Genomic DNA, 19872 nt, shown 5'->3' on the forward strand with positions numbered 1-19872 from the left:
TTCAGAAAGACTCGGCAACGTACTCAAGGCCACACAGCTATTAAGTGAAGGAACTGGGATTTGGATGCAAGCAGTCTGGCTGCAAGGCACCTGCTCTTAACCACCACATACTCAGCCAACGTCTGTGAAACTGAACTGCACCTCAGGACTGTGCTGGCCAGAGACACCTCGTGGACCCGCTACCCAGTGGGCCAGCTGCACTCCCATCAGCTTCCCAGAGAACCTCCTCACTCGCAGGACACAGGGGTGTGCGAGCCCAGTAATTACGTCCTCCCCAGAGAGAAGGGCAAGACTGCGGCGCTGACGTGGTGCCCTCTTCCCCATGCTAGCGACTAAGACCAGAGGACCAGCTATTTCTAGACCTTTATTTCTCTGTGAAAAGGGGAAAGAAAGGAATAAAATAAAAACGACACAGTTGACACAAAGAAAACCACTGAGGGGAAGGAAGGGAGGTGGAGAAGTAGATGGCGGAGGGGGTCCCCATTACAGCAGCAGGAGCCAGTGACCTGGGATGCTCACATCTCTCCCCCAGTGTGGGCGGCAGTGGCCCCTTCCTCCCAAGGTCTCTGCCCTGTCCCACCTTGCGCTCCCCTCAGCCCCTTGGGAGGTGGACGGTGAGAAGTCGGATTCCCAGGCTGGGGAGGGGAGGACCCGTGCTGGGGGAGGGGCCTGGGGTCAGACCATGCACAGGGAGTGACAGCCAAAGGCCCCCCAATGTCTCCCTGAGGGAGGGACTGGGGGGGAGGGTGGACACCAGAGGCCGGCGTTGGCTCCTCTTCCAGCATCAGGCGAGAGACAGAACTGGGGGAACAGGAACAGTTGGGAGTCAGAACAGCAGCTAGCCCTCTGCCCACAGCTGCTCCTGCGTCTCCCCGCCTGGAGCGGCTGCTCCCAGGCCTAGCGCCATCCTTGCAGATCACCTTGCCGCTGGGGTCTCGGAGCTCTCAATGCCTTACCAGTCAGAGCCTCCTGGGCAAAGTACTTGACGTCCACGTCCTGGTCCTGGGTCAGCTTCTCTAGGATGGGCTTGACTTCGCTCTGCAGTGTGCTGGGAAGAGAAGAGGAGGGCAAGGGGTCAGCCAGGTGGGGCCGGGGGCACAAGGTGTGCACAGACAGACACACAACTGAATTAAGAGTCTCAGGGGCCAGAGAAACAGTTACTTTGAAGGTTGGAAGTCTGACAAACCAGGACAGAGGCCTCTGGGGCCCAGAAGAGGTACAGGGATGTCAGACAGTGTGGAAAAGTGGAATCCAGAACCCACAAGTCTCTGAGCCTTGGAAGTCGATACCTTCCATTCATTTAACATACTTATTGAGGCCTACTGCGTATTAGGTGTGAACACAGTGGAAAATCCAACCCTCTTGATTCTCACCCATGTGGAGCTTGGGCTGGGAGGAAGACACAGACCAAACTGATGATGAGTAACAGAAGACGCAAGCGCCAAAACGGAGGGACTTGGCCCTACAGGAGCCCAGGGAGGCAAGGGGCCCAGGGAAATGCATCTGCACCAACACTCAGCTGTCTGGGGAAACGAAGGTGGACTTCAGAGAGAAACTAAAGGTATGAAGCTGTGTCGTGGACAGAGACAGAAGTCAGAGGTGCAGGTGTCACATGTCCCCTTCCAGTTGACAGAGCTCCCCCTCCCCCCCAATATAACCACTATTCTCATTTCCATCACCTACATGCCCCTTGATCCATTTTTGAAGTTGATATGAATGGAATCCCAGGATAGGTTTTCTTGGGCTTGGCTTCTCACGTAGGTGAGTCTCTGAGAGTCACCTAGGTTGCTGCACACAGCAGGAAGGAGTCTTTTTATTGCTAAATACAGTCTCCTACCATATGAATAAACCACAACTTATCCACTATACTGTCGATGGGCACTTGCGCTGTTTCCACTTCATGGCTAAAATGAATAAAGCTACCATGAACGTTCTTTTGTTAGAAACAAGCACTCCTTTCTCTCGGATATACACCCGGGAGAGGATACAGCCGGGAGAGAACACACCAGCTCATGGAGTGTACGTCTAATTAGCTTCACTCAACTCTACCAATTTTCAATGATTAGGCCCATTTATTATTTACAGCCCCACCGGCAAGATATGAGAGTTCCAGGGCTTCCCTGGTGGTGCAGTGGTTGAGAGTCCGCCTGCCGATCAGGGGACATGGGTTCGTGCCCCGGTCCGGGAAGATCCCACATGCCACGGAGCGGCTGGGCCCGTGAGCCGTGGTCGCTGAGCCTGCGCATCCGGAGCCTGTGCTCCGCAATGGGAGAGGGCACAATGGTGAGAGGCCCGCGTACCGCAAAAAAAATATATATAAAAAAAAAAGATATGAGAGTTCCAAATGTCTACCAACACCAGAGTGTTCTTCACCAACACTTGCGCCACTGAGCTTTTTCAGTTTAGTCATTCTGACATAGCGATTCATTTCCCCCACTGAACTGGTATACACGAGGGTCTGTTTCTGTGCCCTCAATTCTGTGCCATTGAGCTATTTGAATATTACTGTGCCAACACCTCACTTTTTAATTACTGTGGCATCACAGTTAAGTCTTGCTATCTGGTAGGATAAGTCTTCCAACTCTGTTTTTCTTTAGGATCAATTTGCTTATTCCAGATCTTTGCATTTTCATGTTAATTCCAGAATCTACTTGTCAATTTTTCAAGAAAGGACCTGCTGAGATTAACTGAGATTATACTAAACTTATGAGTCTGGGGAACCATTCCATCCATGAATATTATGTACGTCTCCTTTAATTTCCCAAAGCAACATTCCATAGTTTTCACTAGAGGTATTATACATCTTTCATTAAATTTATTACTTGGTATTTGATGGTTCTGGAGCAATTGTAAATTACACACACACACACACATTTGTTAATTTTATTTTCTAATGATTTGTTGCTATTATATAGAACTGCCACCTTCTCACCCCCTCCCACTATGTGAGGCAGGTCATGTGAATTCTCATTCTACATTTGAAGAAACTAAGACCTCGAGGTCACAGAGCAAGCAAACAGCAGTGCTGGGCCTCAAACCCTAAGCTCTACCTTCAAAAGTCAAAGATTAAGATGCCCAAAACCAGTGCTACTGGTGTGTGAAGGAGGGTCCAGGCCTCACCTGTTGTCCAGGATGGGCCCTATCTTCTGTAGGGACTTGGCCACGTTGAAGCGGACATTGGCGACGGGGTCCCCAGCCATACGCAGCACTGTGGGCAGCATGTGCTTGGTGGTGATGTCCTGCCCACAGACCTCAGACAGCACCTGGAGGTCAGTGAGTAGCAGAGGGTGACTACCCGAAGTTCACGGCTAACTCCCATTTCTCTCCCTTTCTGACCAAGGCCACTCTGGTGATTGTCAGGCCAGAGGGTGAAGCTGAGCAACAGGGGGAGCTCTGAGCCCAGATTCGCCCACCCTGAGGGTAGTTTATTCTCTGGAAGCTCCCATTTCCCCTAACACCCTCCTAACACCACTGTCTCCCTGCCCTGCAAACTCCCAGCCCACATTGTCCCATCCTGTCTCCCCACCCTCAGACTTCCCTTCATCCTCTTGGGATGGGACTTGATTCCTGACCCCTGGGATCCCTTCCTTAGTACAGTGGTCTCCGAAGTGAGGCATGGGAAGAAATTATCAGAACACTTAGTTATGTTAGTTTTGAAATCCTATCCTTTAATTTCTAGTTATGTGTATGGCTTATTTAAGTGATTAAATATAGCTAATATATGGCAGAGCTAGAATTAAAAAGGTCTGATTCTATAAACTGCACATTTAACTATTATAAATAGATATATACACATTTTGTGGGGAAGGAGAGGGTGCTCAGAAAGGTCTGGCAATCACTGTTCCGAGAGGCCAAGTCTCCCTAGTCCTGGGCCTCCCACAACGCCAGGTCCCCACCCCCAGAGGCCCTGTGACTCTGACTGGGGAGCCCCAACCTCTGGCCTGCAGTTCCCCAAGGACTCACCCCTGCAACCCCAGATCCCATCACTTGCCCACCCCCAAGCCAGGTTTCTCCCCTGCGGACCCTCTGCCATTCCTCCTCTCCTAGGTACTCCCCCACCCCTCAGGGACAGGCCGGAGGCAGGTGGGCGTGCTCACATTGATGCAGAAGAGCGTAGTCATGCGGTGCAGGTAGTTGGGGTCCCCAGACATGGCCAAGACCTTGGGGATGATAGTAGCATGGGCCCACTCCTTCCCAAACTTCTCCACCAGTTTCTTCAGGTTGCTGGTGGCCGCCTCGCGGATGGCATAGACTGCAGAAGGATGAGGGACAGGGGGCGGTGATTCAGAGGTGAAGGACTGACGCGGGTGGGGAGTCACAGTCACACTCACTACTGCCTACCGAGCAGCCCTAGGTACCAGGCCACATACGAACCAATAAACTCCAAGAGAAAGAAAGGGCTTGCTGTGTGCTAAATGTAGGGTTTTCTTTCCACGCAGTACCTCCTCAAGAGCTCCAAGATACAGACGGGCACACCGAGGCTCTGAGAAGTGATTTGCCCAAGCAAATGATTTAGTACTTAGTACATGGAATGGAGCCTGCCTGTTACAGAAAAATGTTAACTTTTATTTTTGCCACTCTTAGTGAAAACAACGAGCAGCTCTCACAATGGCCTTGAAAGGCTGGGATGAGAAGTCCCATGTTTCACAGAATGAGCGTGGGCTGAAAGATGGCAAGTGACTTGCTTAAGCTTCGACAGCCAGGAGGTGGGATTCAAACCCAGGCTGTCTGCTTGGTAGCCCTAGGACTCTCGACTGTAGCAGGCAGCCCCTGGGTGACCCCTGCGCTTCTCTGGGACTCCAAAAAGCAAGGAGCTGGTCCACGTGAGCATCTGACAGCATGGGAGAGTGACTCTAGCCTCCCCCACTCTCCCTACCTGCCCCAGACAATCCACCCCTGCATCCCTCCTGGAGCCCCAATCTCCTCCCAGAGATACCAGAAGTACTCACCATGATCTACAAGCCAGGCCATGCACAAGGAGTTGAGTTTCTCATCGAAGAACTCCACCCCCTGCAGAAGACAAGGAAGTAAGGGATCACGGGAGACTGGGTAGTTTCCAGCAAACCTCAGGGAAACCACACCCATCCCAAGCAGCTGGGACACTGCTCAGCTTCACCCGAGGGGCTTTTTCTCTCTCCTCTCTCTCATTTAATTCTACCCATCTTATAAAGGCCCTATTTCCTGTGTACCTTCCTCCGACTCCCCGGACAGTCCTCACACCTTCCACTGAGCCCTCATGGCCCCGAGGTCCACCGGCACAGCCCGGGACACACTGCACTGTGACTAGACTCCACCGTGCACCTCTCCCAGGGCAGCGTGCCTGGCACCAGGCCTCCGCACTCACCAGCTGTCCAGCCAGCAGAGGCATGTACTCAATGATGGCCAGCCGCACTCGCCACTTGGCATCCTCAGCCAGCTCCACAATGGCGGGAAGCAGGGACTGGGACAGCTGCCGGATGCCAATCACCTCGTTTACGCAGTCCAGGTTGGAGATGATGTTCAGCCGCACCTCCGGGCACTGAGGAGAGGATAGAAGGGTTCTGAGAGAAGGCCAATGCACACAGAACCCAGGGCAGGGTGAAAAGAGCTCAACCACACCAACCTCGTATAATAAACATCTCTGCAGGGCAGACTACCACTGCCCAAGCCCAGCTCCCGGCCCTGGGGACGTTAAAAGCACACACAAAGCAAGCAACATGGATTATTAAATGGGACAGCTTTTCAAATCTCATCATAGAAGCACAAAAAATGTTTAGCCCTTTTGAAGAATTTGCAGGAATCACAGTGCAAAAACATGGTACCCTGGGAAAAACAGACAAGATAATAATCCCAGCTCTGCCAGTTGCTAGCTGGGAGCCCTTTGGCAAGGGACTTAACATTTCTGGATATCAATGTGTGACACAGAAACGTCCATCTAATCCCAAAGGGTGGTTGAGGCTACTGAGCTGCCTGATCCACAAAGGGCTTGGCATGTGGGAGTTTATTACTTTTATCATTTCTGTTACTTTTACTCTTTCTGCTAGTCTTTGAGCTCTGTAAGGAGCACGTCTCATATATCCTTATGTCTCCAGTACCCAGCAGAGTTTCTGGACCATAGTAGGTGCTCAATACATCAGCTGAAAGAAAAAAACGAAGGAATAAAGAAATATTTTTGAACCACTAGGTGACTACCAATATTATGAGCTCTGACTTACAACATGTGCACATATGCAGGTATCCCCCACTTTTCGAAAGTTCGCTTTACACCACTTTGAGTTTATGAAAGACCTACACTGGTGCCTGCTTTTGCTAACCAAAAGAAACCCAAAGAGGGTTTTTGCTTTTACGAGAGAAAAAAATTGCTTCTTTGCTCTACACCATTTCAACTTATGACAGGTTCATAAGAACGCTCTACCTTAGGAGAGCAGGGAAATCTGTGCCCCCATCTGCTTCTAAAAACCTTTAAAGCAACTTTTAAGAAAAGGCACATAAACACAATTAACTCCTTGTCCAACATAATATATTCCTGGATGGCAGACACCACAGTTAATTTTTTCTACATCTCCCTCTGGGAGCTGTGGGGTAAGGAAGCAAGCACTGAAATGAATCCGTGAACCAAATGAGCAAGTGTGCAGTAAGGGGTTAACTGGACAGGTCTAGGCTGTTCAAACTTGGCACATTCCAAAGGACTGGCCCTTGACCAGCTCCTGGGAGATGACCTCTAAGCACCTGGAATATCCAAACTGATAAAAGGGTCTTTGTTTACCTGGGGGCCTTGGGCCATGCCAGATAGAGTATGCTAATAATGTGATTTATGGTGAGGACCTTGGGCCATGTGGCATCAACTTGACCTCTACAGAGGCTGGAGACAGAGTAACCTAAGGTCAGCCACGCGAACGGCTCCATTCCATGCCTATGTGACCAATCCCCAATAAAAACCCTGGAAACGAAGGCTCAGCGAGCTTCCCTAGCTGGCAGTCTCCTCATGTGCTGTCACACGTTGGTACTGGGAGAATTAAATGCACTATGTATAACTCCATTGGGAGAGGATAACTGGAAACTGGCGCCTGGTCTCATGCACCTTCTTCCTTTGCTGATATTAATCTGTATCCTTTCACTGTAATCAACAGTGACCATGAGTATAACAGCTCTTCTGAGTTCCGAAGGCTGTTCAGGCAAATCACTGGAGCTAAGGGTGGCCATGGGGACTAAGACTCAGCAAGCAATGAAGAAGAGCAATGGCAGCCGCTGAAAAGACAAGACAGCCTCAGCTGCTGGCTCCAAAGTGAGATTGCCCAAAAGGCCTCTCCAACAAATCCTTTGAGAAAAGCACCTAAGTCCTGCTTTTCAAAAATAACGGAGTCCCCTTTAGGAATGAAAGACAGCCAATTTCCTACTACCTAGTCTAAGAACTGAAGAAGACTCTCACAGCCAACACAACTTCCCCCTCCCCTTCACTGGATTAATGTGTTTCTTCCTAAAGCCAAGGATACTCAGGGAGACAGGGAGAGGGAAGGAATGTCCCAAGGCTCATCAACTTGTTAGTTTCACTCTTTTTCTGTTATATTCCTTTGAATCTTCCACTAGATATAGCTGCTGCAAATGTTCATGAAACACTGTTTACATAAATAACATAAATGATTTAATTTTAAGTTTATTTATCTTTTCTTAAAAGTATATTATGGGCTTCCCTGGTGGCGCAGTGGTTGAGAGTCCACCTGCTGATGCAGAGGACACGGGTTTGTGCCCCGGTCCGGGAAGATCCCACATGCCGCGGAGCGGCTGGGCCCGTGAGCCATGGCCGCTGGGCCTGCACGTCCGGAGCCTGTGCTCCGCAACGGGAGAGGCCACAACAGTGAGAGGCCCGTGTATCGCAAAAAAAAAAAAAAAAAAAGTATATTATATCCAATGATTATAAAAGCCTCAACTGTCATAATTGGCGGAGGGGTGTGCACAGCAGGGGACTCCTATGTGAAGAAATGAACTGCTGCAATGTTCCCTCCAACTTCCTAGTGCACCGCATACGTGTGCCCTGTGTGTGTGTGTGTGGTATACGCACGTTCGTGTGCATGTGCATGTATGTCAGGGCGAGGCCTCTGCAAACACAGAAGTTACACTAACAGGTCTCACACCAGCCTGTGGTATCACCATCTGCCCAGTCCCCACCAAGGCAAACAGCAGGGGGCCTGCGAGCCCCAGGCCCCAGCACGGCCCCTCCTACCTCTCGAAACCAGCCACGCCCCCCTCCCAGACTCCAGCAGCAGCCTCTGGTCTGGTCTCCCTGCACCTCTTCGGCTGCAGCACTTGCATCTCCCTTCGACACGTCTCAGGGCTCCTTCCCAACACCCAGATCTGCTCCACTTCCTCCACCCCAGGTTCAAGTCCACACTACTTCCCTGGCTGTCACCCCATGGCCTCTCCAGCCATCGCGCGGTGCTCTCGCTCATCTTTTGTGCTCCAAGCCAAATAAATAGCTAGCTGAGGTTGGTCCCATGACTGGCTCTGGCCAATGGGGTGTGAACAGACAGGATGGGTGCCCCTTTGGGGTCTTACTGTTGAGAGGGCGGGGCCCGCTGCTGGTCGGTGCCCTCTCCCTTCAGCCACCTCAGACCCACAGAGTGCCAAGGTCAGCAGGGCCAATCCCCCAGTGTAGGTCCACCCCACCTCTGGACTGTTGTGAGAGAAATAATTCTCTACCTTATTTAAGCCGCTGTATTTTGGGGTCTCTATTACAGCATCTTAGCCTGAACTCTGATCATCATGAATGTATCACAGCACCTGTATGATCAGGGCATCATGGGACTGCCTATCTGTCCCTCTCCACTGCCAGTCTCTGAAGGTCCTTGAGGAACAAAAGTGTCTCGCTCTTTTTTTTTTGCCTTGGAATCCCTAGTGCCCAGGAAAAAACGACTAGTACAGAATAAGGGCATGCAAAACAAATGCCTAATAAACAAATAAGCTAACGTGCAGTCCATCATGCCCACAAACATTCAACTCCTTGGCAACCTGGGTGTTTGTTGAAGATCCTGGCGAACTGGGAAAGCAGCCGCCCCACCTGTCCCAGCCAGAGCACAGAGCCTTCCAGGTGCCCTTACCTCATCCTTCAGCTGAGCCAGGAAGAGGGGCAGGAGGTGCTCGATGGTGTTGTCTTTGCCCAGGATGGGAGAGAGGCCCATGATGACTGAGGCCAGGGCCGACTTGACATGTTGGTTGGCGTCTGACACTAGCTCCTGGGAGGGAGAAGGAATGGGGGAGCCACAGGGTCAGTGGCCAAGAAGACTCCAACTCCTAAGAAGCCCTGAGACACAGCCTACTCTCGCCATCTCAATCCAGGGCAGGCTTAGTGTGCACGGGGAATTGCAGGTCCATACATGTCCGGCCTGCCTGGAGTCCAACGACCCGTTCCCAGCAGCTTTCACCCCAATCCCAAAGCTCTCCGGATGAGGAGATCCAGTGAGCTTCGAGGGGGAAGCACTCTCCACCTCCACGTTCAGCCCCGAGCCTCGGACTTTGCCTGCACTCAGGGCTCCTAACTGCTCCAAACCCAAGACCGCCTGGCCCTGGAAGGCTGGGAACTCGGTTTGCATCTGGCTGCCCCTAATGCCCAGTCTCCATCCCTTTTTTCCAGAAGGCTCAGATCTGCTCTATTCCTCCCACCAAATTCCCTGTTACCTTGATGCAGGGCAAGATCTGGGTCATGATCACATTCTCCCGACAGTCAGCTGAGAGATTTTCACAGAATTCTGTGGGCAGGGAAATGGAGGCGGCGGGAGGTAAGACCCAATGTCCTAGTTTTGCCTTCAGCCTCCCGGACACCCACCCGCTTACTGTGTCCTGGTCGCCAGCACCAACCTTTGACCTTGTGGGAGGCTGCGGCCCTCACCTCGGCCTCACAGTCTTTCATCAGGTTCTGGAAGGCAGGGACCAGGTCCGTCTTGGTGATTTCAGGCCCCACTGCTTTCTGGAGCTGCAGAAAGGGAAGGTCGGGGGGGTCAAAGGGCTTGGCAGGTATTCTAAATGAATGAGAACAAAATCAAAGATAAAGGCACCAGGAATGGGGTAAAAACAGTCCTTGGAATCACTGCTGAGATGTAATGCCAGGGCCATGGGGGTGACCGTGGCCAAGTCTCGGAGCCTCTCTGAGCCTTGGTTTCCTTGTTGTATGGTGCCGAGTTGGGCTGGGTAGTGCAGTGGTCACGAGCATGGCTCTGGAGTCCATCTGCCTGGCTCAAATTCTTACTCTTACTTAGCACCTGTGTGACCCTGGATGAGTCCCCGTACGTCTCTGAGCCGTACCACGAGGGTACTTACTGCACAGTACTGTTGTCTGCATTAGAAATAACTACAGATCTCCTTCCTGTTCAGGGTTGGGTTTTCTGTTATGTGATCCAAAAACAGTCTAATGATGTGTGCTGGCTCTCACTTTTTGATTTAAATATTTCTGTGTTTTCTAAGACTGGTTACCAGAGTCCGTGTGACTTTTGTAATTAAGATGAAATACTAAGGGTCAAGAGGGAAGCAGGCATGCTAGGCCCTCCGCATCTCATGACACCAGGCCAGAAGGGGTGCACAGGTCCTGCTGGCGTGCCGCTTCTGGAGGCCTGGGGGGAGACAGGGCAGTTCCTGACCAAGGGGAGAGGTGAGGACCCCAGGGGCCTGGTGCCCATCTCTCCAGTGTCCCCTCGCCCCAAAGCCAGTCCCAAATGTCCTTGCTCGTACTTGCCCTCACCGCCCAGTGTCCGCTGCCCACGCCAGACACAGTCCCTACCCCAGCCCTCACCCACTCATCTTCCAGAACCTGCCTCAGTGCTTCCAGGCCCAGGAACACCCGCCAGCCCCGCACCTGTCACACTTTAACATTTCATTTCCCTCTGTCTCAGCTGGCCTCCCTCTTCAGGCTGTCTGTTCCCTGACGGCCAGGGATGTACTGAACTCACCGTACCCCAATGCCCAGCAAAGAGCTGGTGCTCAATAAACCTACTTTTGCGATAAGCAAACTGAGATTTCTGTGGAAAGAGCACTGTCCTGGGACACGTGGCATCTTGTCCCTGTTCTGCCCGCCTGATGGTGTCACTCTGACCAGCCTAACCTCTGGGTTGTGTTATGGGGCTGAACTGTATCTCCCACTGAAGTCCTAACACACCCCACACCTCCCTGGAACCTCAGAATGTGACTGTACTTGAAGACAGACAGGGTCTTTAAAGAGGTCATAAGGTAAAACAAGGTCATTAGGGTAAGCCAATCCAAAATGACTAAAGTCCTCATAAGAAGACGAGATGAGAACACAGACACACAATTAAAGACACGGGGAGAAGACAGCCATCTACAACCAAGGAAAGAAGTCTCAGAAAAACCACCCCTGCTGACACTTTGATTTTGGACTTCTAGCCTCCAGAACGGTGGGGAAATAAAGTACCACCCAGTCTGTGGTACTCTGCCACAGCAGCCCCAGCAAACAGACTGTCTTCCCTTTTGTAAAAGGAGATAAAGTTCGATTAGGTCAGGACCACATACATGCTACCCTTTCTCTGCTCCCGTGGTTCTCTCCCACAGAACCTGAAGTTGGCCTCAGAACCCTTCAATCAGGATTGGCAAGTGAAGTGAGATCCAAATGGATGATTACCGAGATCTTACCGCTTAAACACCCGACGATTCCCCTGGGCTTCACTAAACCCCAGCTCCTATATGCGGCCCCTCCCCTTTGCCTGAGGCCTCAGTCTCCACATCTGTGAGACGCTGCCAACAGCCCCCTCACGTACCTCTGTGAACTTGTCGGCCACCATGTATCGGACGCGCCAGGACTTGTCCTCAGCAGCCTGGCGCAGGGTGGGCATCACCAGGGCCTCCAGATCCTCCTGGGGTAGGAGCTGGGCGATGTTCACACACGCCTCCACCGCTAGCAGCCGCACCGAGTCCTGAGGAGAGGATGGGAACAAGGAGAGTGCAGCAGAGGCCCCATCAGCCCTGGGACGCCCTTTCAGACTCAGGGTCCACTGGAGGGAGACAGAGGAGAGGGGCGTGGAGCAGACCCCACCTGCTCGTCAGAGGCCAGGTTGGAGAACATGGGGATGATCTCGCTCTTGACGTTGTCCAGCTCCAGCACCTTGGCGAACTCCCCCAGCTTGGAGGCTGCGGCCCGCCGCACCATGGGGGTGTCATCTGAGCACAGGTTCCGGAAGTACCTGGGGGTTGGGATGGGGCTCAGGAGGGACCCCTGGGATCCCAAGGCAGCAGGCAACACCATGGAGGGCGAGCACAGACGCTGTAGTCACGCAGTTCCTGGCTTTGCCTGGGTGACCCTAGGCGAGTGATGGCCTCTGAATCTTCCCAGCCCTACACAATGGAGCTGATAACGGTACCTACCCTACAGGGTCGTTATGAGGGTTAAATGAGACAATGTGCATGAAACAATCAGCAGCCTTTCTGCAGTAAGTCCATAGTGAATGGCAGGTACTGATTATATTATTATGACCACATAAAATTGCTTGGCTAAGCTGCTGGGCTGGGGCTACTCAAAGGTTTTCCCTTCCAGCAGTGACTGCTCCAGTTGGAGATGCACAGGGGCACATGCAGCCCTCTACGTGCCTGCAGGCAGCTGTAAACCAGTATTCTGGCAGGAGTGATGGCTCAGGGCCCGGGCTTGCTGCTCAGTGGTTCATAAAGATGGTGGATGGACAGAAGTCCAGAGGGAGGGGAAACACACATTAATAGAAAATTTTAATCCAATTAAAAATATTTTCACTGGTTCTTCTGGAAGCCAAGTCTTACATGCAAGCAATTCCCTGGGGTATCAAGCCAAAGGGGAGAAGGGTAGTGGAGGAGGAGGCCTCCTATCTGCCAACCGCAAACAGGCCTAAGATAGCATCACACATCACTTGTCGAGTGCTTCTGTGTACCAGATTCTGTTCTAAGCATTTTGTATGTAGTAATTCTTTTAAATCCTCACAATAACCAATGGGAGAAAGAACCATCATTATCTCCACTTCCTAAATGACCAAGAGGCAGTGCCTGGGTTCACACCCAGCTGTGTCCAGACACCACTGTCTCTGAGGGGTGGGCAGAGGGGAGTGGGGGCTGGAAGAGCTCTGGGGCCTTTGGGCCCTGGATGGGCCTAGAGGGGGCCGAGGCTTGAGAGAAGGGGACCAAGGAGAGGGAAGAGGCTGGGTCTTGCCAGGGGACTCACTGTCGAAGTTCCGCCTTGACGGCACTGGACACGCGGGGGTAGCAGACGGAGAAGAGGCCGCAGGCCGACGTGCGGGAGGTGAACCAGTCGCCGCCCGCCAGCCGCTTCACGAGCGGCACGAAGTGGGCCTCAAGGTCGGAGGGCGAGTGCTCGTGCGAGATGGCCCGCAGGGACTCCACCGCCTTGTCCCGCACCACGGTTTCCTCCACCGTGGCCAGCGACTCCAGGGGTGGCTGGGGGGCAGAACACAAGGTCACCGCCCAGCTCCCTCCCCCCACCCCACACTGCTCAGCTCCTCCAACAGGTCTTCCCTGACCCCCCCCAAGCCAGCCTGCCTTCCCTGAAGAACCTCTTTCACAGGACCCTGAAGGCGCTTCAGTGGGGTCCACACACCTCACAATTATACACGTCGCTTTCTGAGGACAGGGCCGCAACTGTCATCAGCTTCTCAAAGTGCAGGAATCATCACTGATGTTGACTGGAACATCTATTTACTACATGTTCTGAGCAGGGCCACAACTCTAGGGGGGCACTGGTTCTAACTCACTGAATCCTACAAAGCAGGTCCTATGAAGAGGAAACTGAGGCACAGACAGGCTAAGTAACTTGCCCGAGCATAATAGCCACAAGCCAGAATCTAAACCGGGCCAGCTGGCTCCAGAACCTCCAAAGGGCTGACAGGCAATTGCATCAGGATCTCACAATACTGGGGGACTTTGAGGCTCGCGACTCTCACTGGTTTGTTACTGTGAGGCCTGGAGTGATCACGTTCCTTTACGGACATTTGACTGGCTCACCACCGTGTCCCCCGAGCCCAGCAGACCTCTTGGCACAGGGCAGGAACTCGGGAATTACTGACCTAATGAAGGGAGACTCAATTTACCCTAATCTGTTCAAAAAAGATGTGGAGGTCTGTGGTCTGAAGTCCAACCTGCCCTGACAGGTAAAGAAAGTAGAAGAAATGATAAATGGAAATGCTTCCAGGGCCCATGCAGGAAACAGAATTGAAGCAATGGGCAAAGGTGACAGGTGCGGACAACCGAGGCAGAGACTGGGGCAAACTGGAGAGCATACAGTCTAAGGAGTACAGCTGCTTTCCAGCTCTGTCAGCTGTCACCACGGGGAAACATGGCCGGTAAAAGCAAAGCTGGTTTCCCAAAAGCAGCCAAAAGGGGCAGGTTCTTATCTGTGAAAAAAACCTCATTTAACACATGCTCCAACATGGATAAACCTTGAAGACATTATGCTAAATGAAATTAGCCAGTCGCAAAAGACTCCATATTGAATGACTCCTTTACGTGAGGTGTCCAGAGCACAGGCACACCTTGTTTTATTGCGCTTCACTTTACTGCACTTTGCAAATACTGCACTGTTTTAAAAAATGAAGGTTTGTGGCGTCTACCAACTCTATCAATGTCATTTTTCCAACAGCATTTGCTCACTTCAAGTCTGTGTCACATTCTGGTAATTCTCTCAATATTTCAAACTTTTTCATTATTAGTGTATTTGTTATGGTGACCTGCGATCAGTGACCTTTGATGTTACTATTGCAAAAAGACTACAACTCGCTGAAGGCTCAGATGATGGTTAGTATTTTTTAGCAAGAAAGTATTAACTGAGGTCTATGTACCTTTTTTTGACAGAATGCTATTGCACATTTGATAGACTACAGTAAAGTGTAACCATAACTTTTATATATACTAGGAAACAAAAAAATTCATGTGACTCGTTTTATTGCAATATTCACTTTACTATGGTAGTCTGGGACCAAACCTACAATATCTCTGAGGTATGTCTGTAGTCAGATTCACAGAGACAGAAAGTGGAATGATGGTTGCTGGGGGCTGGGGTAAGGAGCTTGGGGGTCACTGGTTAATGAGTACAGAGTTTCTTTGGGGAAGATGAGAAAGTTCTGGAGATGAATGGTAGTGATGGCTGCACCACAACGTGAATGTACTTAACATCACGGAAGAGTACACTTAAAAATGGTTAAAATGGTAAATATTATTTATAATTTACCATGATAAAAAAAATCAAAAACAGAATTTTTAAAAACTCATTTTAAAAAGGTGGCAATAGGGGCTTCGCTGGTGGCGCAGTGGTTGAGAGTCCGCCTGCCGATGCAGGGGACGCGGGTTCGTGACCCGGTCCGGGAAGATCCCACATGCCGTGGAGCGGCTGGGCCTGTGAGCCATGGCCGCTGGGCCTGCGCATCCGGAGCCTGTGCTCTGCATCGGGAGAGGCCGCAACAGTGAGAGGCCCGCATAACACACACACAAAAAAGGTGGCAATGGGGGCTTCCCTGGTGGCGCAGTGGTTGAGAATCCGCCTGCCAATGCAGGGGACACGGGTTCAAGCCCTGGTCCGGGAAGATCCCACATGCCACGGAGTAACTAAGCCCATGCGCCACAACTACTGAGCCTGTGCTCTAGAGCCGGTGAGCCACAACTACTGAGCCCACGTGCCACAACTACTGAAGCCCGCGTGCCTAGAGCCCATGTTCCGCAACAGGAGAGGCCACCACAATGAGGCCTGTGCACCACGGCGCAGAGTGGCTCGCACTCTCCGCAGCTGAAGAGGGCCTCCGTGCAGTGGCGGGGACCCAACACAGCCACGGGAGGGAGGGAGGGAGGGAGGGGGCAATGATTCACAAGGAAAACGTAATGCCATGCCTGCCTGGGGACCCTCAGTGTGCGGCCTGTGTCACAGGGACACGCTCTCGTAGGGTTCTGGGTGCAGGACTGGCTCACAGAGGTGTGGTTGCAGACATGGTGTCACAGTACTGCAGGGACCGGGTTCCTCTTATTTCCTTGTTCTCCCACTACCCAGGCTGGCACACAGGAGGCACTCAATCTTCCATTTAGAGTCCCTCAGTAAATATTGAGTAATAATTGATTAATACTTAGCAAGTGACTGTAAGTGAAACTTATGGTAACCTGTCACGATAACAGAGGCCTGGGGACTAAGGCTAAGCAGTAGTTACATCACCCAAGGATCTCTGCCCCAGTGGGTTACTGCAGGGAGAGGTTCTCACAGTGTGGTTCCCAGACCACCCACGGCAGGATCACCCAGGAGGCCTCTCCCAGCACAGACCTAAAGAATCAGACTCTGGGGGCAGGGCCCAGGAAGGTGCACACTGAGGAAACCCCAAATGATGCTTTTGCATAACAAAGACCCATTGCCATGAGGCCTCTGTGCAATGGAGGGTGGGGTTCTCAAACCTGGGGAGGGGGAAAGGCGTGAACCTCCTAAAATCATCTCTACTCGTTTGAGGAGAGGGTCTCATTTCATCTAAGGGACCCATGATTCCAAAAGGGTTAAGAGCTGCTGATACAGAAATAATCCTCACACTATACCTACACGGATCTCTGTGAAATTCCATCTCACTCACACCACAGAGAACGAGGGCCGGGATCGGGTCTGACACAGCTCTGGGTTCCCGGAGCCCACAGTCCTTGCTCATGTTCATGGAATGAACAGGTTGCAAAAGAGCCATTTCCCGTAACTTGTCAAAATCCACCTCCTCCAGGAGCTCCTCCTCGACAGCTCCCCCATCCCATCTAACCCAGATTAGCCGCCTCTTCTGGGTTCTAAGGGTCCCTGGTTTCCCTTTATTCCAGCTCGGATCAGCCTGTGGGGCAACCAGGAGCCCTCTGAAGACAGTACAGAAGAGTGGTAGTGGCAACGAGTTGGGGGCCTGGGTTCAAATCCTGGCTCTGCCTCTTCCCAGCTTGTGCCTCGGTTCCCTCATCTGTGAAATGACACCAGCACGAGTCTCACAGGGTCGCTGCAGGACACAATGGGTTACTGTACATAAGGCACTCAGAACACACGCTGCAGGTGCTGAGTGAGCTGAAGCTATTCTGACCTGACTTGCCTGCGGGTTCCCAGTGTTGCCTGGCCCAGAGGATCCTCACGGATACCAGTCCCAAAGGTCACACATGACTGCTCCCCAAAGAGAAGCATGGGATGACAGGGGTTTCCCTCATTGGGAATGATCAGTGGAAGACCCTGACTCGGCAGGGGAAGGAAGCCGGGTTCCGGCCGTTTGTCTGCAGGCCTGTGGCTCTGGTTGAAGCTGTGGGGTACTCAACAGTGTTCTCTGCTCCTGAGTCCTCTGAGAAGCTGCTGAAAGCTATTAATTCTCTCCTCAGAAAGACTGATAAACACCAGGGGCTGCAGATAGTTCCATGGAGTTCAAGGGACCCCTTTCAGGTAGGTCTAGGGACCTCATCACGTTCCTGGTGTTAAGCAGTCCTGCTCTGTATAAAATGTATGAAATGACCTCATTCACATACAATTTTCTGTGTGTTCATATACAATTATACATGTGCACTCAGGTGAGAGACAGGATACCAGAATCTAATGATAATTATCACAGTTTCTTAGAGTTAATGCTTAATGCATGTTTGGAAGAAAATAAATGACCATATGTGCTCAAATCCAAGACCCCAATAAGCAGCACATTATTTCACAGACCACTAAAAGGAACAAGGCCTGCTGACAGTAACTGTAAAACACCATCAAGTGCAGATGCCACAGTATGCTAACATGTCTTCAGGAACCATGAAAGAATTATTGGGAGGAAAAAAAAGGAGGCAGAGCTGTTCCACGGCTCTGAAGAACAGTGAGCAACCTCCAAGGGTCTTTCAACCCAGGTCACAGGACTGGAGCACTTCCTCCCTTCTCTTCTCCCAAACAGCAGTTGCTATCAGTATCTGACCATCTCTGTCCCCAGACATCACCCAGCACAGGGTCTCACAGGCAGGAAGTGGGTGGGGCCTGGGGGAGAGTCAACCGGACACACCTGGAATCCCAGCTCTGCCACTCACTAGCCATGCGACCTTCGACACTGAACCTCTTGTTGCTCCAGGTGGCTGTCTCTACCCCAAAGGGTGGACACGACCTCACAACATATGGCATTAATGACAACGGAGCTACGATCTGTGAGTACTTACTACATGCCAAGTACTGTGCTAAGGGCTTCTTGAGTCGATTCTCAAGGTAAGTTTTAATGACTCGAGGTTAAGTAATTTACAAGTCACACAGCAAGCAGTGGAAGAACCCAGCCTAACTCCAAACTGAAAGCCTCACGCGTCGAGTGCCGGTGGGGCCTGGTGCTGGTCAGGCACGCCCAGTCAACGGTAAGGAGGACACCCGCGTTTTCGTGCTGATGTATTAAATGTCACTGCTGACTTGCCAGATTAAAGTGAATGTCCAAGGCCCAGCTGTTCCGAGAAGATGACCCCAGCCTCTCCTGCACTCTCCCCTCCCCGCCCTGGCTGCCAGGACCATGGGTCTGACCCCGCCAGCGCCAGGCAGGGGCCTTCCCCACCTTCCAGACTCACCAGCAGGCAGTGCACGTACTCAGGGCCTCCGACCAGAGTGGTGAAGGTGCCCAGCTGTTCCGCCAGGGCCAAGAGGACCTCATCCTCATCGTAGATGGTGTCTGTGGGACAAGACAGACTGGCTTACAGTTCCACCCCAAGTATGACCCCACCCTTCAGTAACCCAAGCTGGGAACAAGCAGGCTCCACTCTGCTTCCTCAAACTGGCAGCCACCCTCCACCTGGGTGGGCAGAGATGAAGGCAGAGGCTGGGGGCAGCTGACAGAGTGCCCGTGGCTAGGTGCGGGACACTGGGGGAGCGAGACCACCTCGCTGCATCCCAGTCTCCACACCTGTAAAATGGTGCCAATCCTTCCACTGCAGCGACGGCCAGAGTGAGGAGCAAACGCGACCACGTGTATGAGCGCAGAGCCTGGGAAACGGGAGCTCTTTTTGCTTCTACCCTCAGCACTGTTCCCTCTGCCAGGAACTTCGTTCTCTTCAGCCTGAGAAAGTCTGCTCTGTCCTTCGACACTTGGTTTAGCTACCGCTTCCTGGAAGATTTCCAGGATGCCACCCTGACAGGTCAGGTCCCTTCTCTAGGCTCACTGCCCAACCAGGCCACCCTTATCAGACCTCACTGCGGGCTATGACCACCCGAGTCCAGGACTGGCTCCTCTGTGCCCCAGCTTCTGCCAGAGATGAGCACAGTGGGCACTCAATCTGCTCAACTTTGCTGAAAGAAGGGACGATTGTGCGCGAAGAGAACTGCTCTGTCCTAACACCTAAATCCAAAGGCCCTTCTCAAGCTCCATCCTCCCTTTGCTGAGGCGATGGGAATGACTATGGCAGAAGACGCTAGCATCCCTAGCGTCTAGGCTGGCATCTCAGCTCCCTGAGTGTACGTGAGGCATATGCCCATCCTGTGGTAGGTTCAAATCCTGCTCTCTTGTTGGCTGGGTGTGAGGCAGCTCACTTGGCCTGAGACTCTTTTCTCATCCCCCAAATCACAACAACAGCGTTGTTCTGAGACTGAAGGGAAATAACTGCTTTCTGTGAAGAGCTCAGCTTGGGGCCCAGCACGAGAGTCAGTGCTTTACTAAACTCTGGCCGGCGTGGCTCTGGCGTGTCCTGCTCTCAGGCTCCCTCCCAGCCTCGGTTTCGCCGGCTCCCACTGTGGACAGTTCAGATCACCCTCCCTGTTCTGTTCCTTTCCTGGAGACCTTAAGGACATCCTCAACTCATACTCAACTCTACCTCCAGTCCAGACTCCTTGGCCAAGCTGCATCCCTGGAAGCTAAACATACGGGAGCTGCCAGCACCTCAGATCTCCACCCTTCCCACCTCCACACAACTGCCCTCCCAGCTTCTCTGGCCCACACC

General features: G+C 52.1%; 1 protein-coding gene across 1 annotated transcript in view; it reads right to left on the reverse strand.

The window, feature by feature from the left end:
• Positions 1-357: 357 nt before the first annotated feature.
• PPP2R1A (protein phosphatase 2 scaffold subunit Aalpha) overlaps positions 358-19872 on the reverse strand; it is a 32963-nt gene continuing 13448 nt past the window's right edge. Inside the window, exons 3-15 of the mRNA XM_082677600.1 lie at positions 18511-18611; positions 13163-13395; positions 12014-12161; positions 11739-11894; positions 9832-9946; positions 9652-9722; positions 9075-9209; positions 5345-5518; positions 4950-5010; positions 4098-4252; positions 3121-3263; positions 957-1048; positions 358-801 (exon numbers count right to left, since the gene is read on the reverse strand). Of these exons, the coding sequence (XP_082533726.1) occupies positions 785-801; positions 957-1048; positions 3121-3263; positions 4098-4252; positions 4950-5010; positions 5345-5518; positions 9075-9209; positions 9652-9722; positions 9832-9946; positions 11739-11894; positions 12014-12161; positions 13163-13395; positions 18511-18611 (1601 nt within the window). The 3' untranslated portion in view covers positions 358-784. The remainder of the gene's footprint in view (positions 802-956; positions 1049-3120; positions 3264-4097; positions 4253-4949; positions 5011-5344; positions 5519-9074; positions 9210-9651; positions 9723-9831; positions 9947-11738; positions 11895-12013; positions 12162-13162; positions 13396-18510; positions 18612-19872) is intronic.

Source organism: Grampus griseus (assembly GCF_964374135.1).
Source record: "Grampus griseus genome assembly, chromosome: 19".
In the NCBI taxonomy this organism is placed as follows: domain Eukaryota; kingdom Metazoa; phylum Chordata; class Mammalia; order Artiodactyla; family Delphinidae; genus Grampus; species Grampus griseus.